The 3902-nt window shown below is 36.7% G+C and overlaps 1 protein-coding gene across 1 annotated transcript; it reads right to left on the bottom strand.

Annotated features, from left to right (window-relative positions):
• Positions 1-210: 210 nt before the first annotated feature.
• Positions 211-2515, bottom strand: LOC141599641 (telomere repeat-binding protein 5-like). Its single transcript, XM_074419717.1, has 6 exons — positions 2495-2515; positions 2019-2217; positions 1879-1941; positions 1603-1682; positions 1221-1405; positions 211-318 (listed from the first exon to the last, which is right to left on the bottom strand). The coding sequence occupies exons 1-5, from the start codon at positions 2513-2515 to the stop codon at positions 1232-1234; spliced, it is 537 nt and encodes a 178-aa protein (XP_074275818.1). The 3' UTR covers positions 211-318; positions 1221-1231.
• Between the last annotated feature and the right edge of the window lie 1387 nt (positions 2516-3902).

A 3902-nucleotide genomic window follows, 5' to 3' on the forward strand; every position in this document is an offset into this window, starting at 1 on the left:
TAAATGTTGTATTTCTTTGTTAAACATGGATGATAAACACTCATCAATTTTTTTCGTAAAACCCCAGAAAACCCAACAAAGCTTTGATTCCTTTCATTTCATAATTATTGTTCATTTGCTATTTGGAAACGCGTTACATGTTCCATCAGTAAAAATTATCAATGTAACCTATAAATATATACGAGAAAGAGATAAGTGTTTTACTTGAAATAGATATGATCACTTTCTATGACACTGCCTTAGTTGGTGCCCAGATGTTCCATTAAAAGATTTGAACTTTTTGAAGTTGCTTGCTGGATTGGAGTTGTGAGGGGACACCTGAGAAAATAACGTCTATTTAATGTTTGCCCAACAAATTTGTCTATTATCACAGGTGAAACAAATAAGTACGACAAAGACACTACATGACAATCTAAAACGATTCTATTATCACATCATGGTTGAACAACAGGGCCACTTTTTGTAATCATCTCATTGAGTCACGGTTAATTAGCAGAGTGGTAGAAAAGAAAAGACGTCCATAGCTATTAGCTCCTCACGAAGTTGACCTACCTCAAACCTACGATACTTGGACACGTCTGTTGAGTGGCGTATTCCGTATCGATACGATACGATACGGGATACGATACGGGATACGTATCGGATACGCCAATTACGGACACGATACTGATACGGCAACAACAAAAGGAAACATCTTGATCTTCATCTTAATTTTGATGGAAAAACGACGACTTAACTGTAATATTTTAATATTTATGTGTGGAAACAAAGAGCAAACGATTTACTAAACCGAGTACTATAACAAGAATTGTACGTATAAAACAAAAAAAAATACGATAAAGTATTTTTTTATTTATTTCTCAAATATAATAAAAAAATATATATAAGACGTATCGTATCCGTGTCTAAAAAATAGTCAAGATACTCCTTTGACCGTATTCCCGTATCTATTAAAATTCAAAATCACGTGTCGGATACTCCGATACGTATTGATACGATACTTCAGATCCGTGTCCGAGTAACATAGCCTCAAACATATGTCACAGGGTTGAAATTTACGAAGGCAAGAGGAAAAACTCCACTGCCCATGTGATCCCACCACAATTGAATCCAAACTAAAATCGATGGTTTACACCAAAGAATGCTTACCCGGAATTGTCCAAACAACTTCTACAAGCAAAGAAACAGACACACAACTACTGAAGGGAATGGGAACTCACCTAGATATAGGCTAGGGCACGACACCAGGTGAGACGATAAGAGAATTATCTTCACAGAGCACACAGGTACACGGACCAGACTGTACAAGGGTTATATTATCATCTCTTATCTTTTTTCCCTGAAGAAAAACCCCCACAAGCAGTCCACCTCCAAGTGAGGCAGAAACCGATTTCATTACCGTCCTCTGTGGTGATAGGAAACTTGAAATTAGTGAATTGAACATAGGAGATGTGGGGCAGATTACTACAGAAACTTAATGAAATCTTAAATAGAACAATTCTATATCTTAAGAGGGCCCTTAAAATCGAAAAGATCGAGATTCATAATGAGATATTGAGATGAGCTTGACAATAAAACTTCTAATATACACAAATAATATACCTTAAGTGAACCAATACTTGCTGTCTCTGGCATCTCAATCAAAAGCTTTGGCACACAAAAGGACTTGATCCTAAGCTTCACTGCAGCATTTGAAAAACATCCTGACATGAATACTCCACTAACAAACAATCAAAGTTATTGAAAAACAAAATCCTAATTCCATTTAAATCAATAAACTTCATTGACCTTTTCTTATGCGAAAGTTTTGAACCTCGAGGCTTATTGACTGATATAGAAGGAATATATGAATTGTTCCATATAGTGATATTATCATACCACGGGATTCCCTGGATGAAAATGTTGTGCTTTGGCCAGCAACACAGGCAGACGAACCATTGACTAACAAGACGATTTACAATTAGCAGGGTGTTTCACATATTAGTAGATTGTAATCAGCACAATAGCAGATGACACACCTCCCATTGAGCCAAAACCTGAGGCATTTGCATCAACATCCTTGTCAGGATAATTATAAACACTCTTGTTGTAGCTAATATCAACATGAGAACTTGAACTATGGTGATAAAACCTCCTCCTCTTAAATGGGTAAATTCTCTGCGATCTTTGGCGTTTAAAGCCGTTTTTCTGACTGCTTCTTGAACATGCAACGTACTTCTGCACACCGATAAGACAACCCAACTCATCAGATAAATACAATGATAATTATCAACCAATAAGCTCACATAATCAAGTCGACGCAAGCTATTCCCTGTGTTTCAGTGTTCTTTACAGTTTACACTTTGGTTTGACACCATTTTTTAGGACACGGGAGAAAGTGGAAGCGAATAGTGTGAGATTCGTGTAGTTACACAAAAAAATCAAAAGAAAGCATTGAAACATTCCAAAAAAGAAAGCGTAAAGAAACCAATAAAACTAATGGAGTACAACTTACCAGAGTCGGTAAGATCTTCATCCCTTGCTCTGGAAGCTATTCTCCGGTACTTAGACTCCAAAAGCTTCCTAATTGTTCGATCACCTATACAAAGTTGTTGACCTTGCGGTCTTTTTTGTGCTAGGCTGAATGCATTCGAATAGTTTTCACCATCATCTCTACTAACTACATTTACATTATTGTTATCCCTACAAGGCGATTGTGAACTACAAGGGTAGTGATCAGTTCATAAAGTTAACTTTACACTGGCATCAGAGCTGACAAGGGTGGGAGATTTCTCGTTCAGTATTTCAGGATCCTCTATATGGGCCAGTGACCAAACAATCTATCCTTCTCCTGTACACAGCATTTTGCATCTTCAATCACTAAAGGAACACAAGGATTTATGCGACAGCCTGATGCTCAATTATACTAACAGCTAAGACTAACATAATTAGTTAACTAACTGTTGGAGTTTGTTACAAGTCGGTTAGTATCTTGTATAAATAGGCAATACTCCGTACATATGATCATCTTGTACAACTTTCATAATAACAAAATATAGTTTTTTCTCTCTATATATCTTCTCTCTACTTTTTGGTCCATATTATATCTTCATCATCTATATCATTATATTCATGAAGTAGTTGATGTTCATACAGCATAGCTCCATCTCTTCTTAGACAGGTCAAGTTTCCCTTTGTTAACACCTCCCCTTCCCCATCCTCCTCCTTCTCCTAGTCCCCCTTCCTCTACTCCTCCTCTTCCAGAATTTGGTTAAAATAACAATGGAATTGTTAATAGTCAGTTCTTTTATCCTAAAATATATAACAAAAAAATTCAAAATGCTATAAAATCTTTACTGTGAAATTACGCAAAGGTCGATGAGATTGTCATCACCCCCTCCTCCTTCCCTTTGCCCTTCTACTCCTACTCCTACTTCTCCTACTTGGGAGAATGAATACTTGCTCCCTCGAGGGAAATCTACACTAATTACTAAAAATACATATTTCTTAGAGTTTAGAGCCGATATGTTCCTAATTATGTGATGGTCAATATCACATCTCTAGCATAACCAAGGCTATTAGATTGAGGTAGTATTATTTAATGGTAATACGAAATCGCTAATAAGAATTTACAGCCACAAGTGAAGTAGTTGGATGCCTACCACTCACAGGAACACAATGAACGATAAACTGTGATCACTGAATTAATGTAATTAGCAAAGCATGATCCAAAAGTAATGCAAAAATGATAGAGTACAAAAGCTCACAAGGTCCCTATCTAATAAGCACAGCAAAATATCGTATTCAGCAATACCGTATATCTACACAGGCACACAGCGAACAACCATTACACCCCCATAAGGCTACCAACACACTGCCCAACTAATCTATAGCTAAGTTTCAAAATCCTTCCCTTGTAAGAA

This window comes from Silene latifolia, chromosome 9, assembly GCF_048544455.1.
Source record: "Silene latifolia isolate original U9 population chromosome 9, ASM4854445v1, whole genome shotgun sequence".
Taxonomy (NCBI): Eukaryota; Viridiplantae; Streptophyta; class Magnoliopsida; order Caryophyllales; family Caryophyllaceae; genus Silene; species Silene latifolia.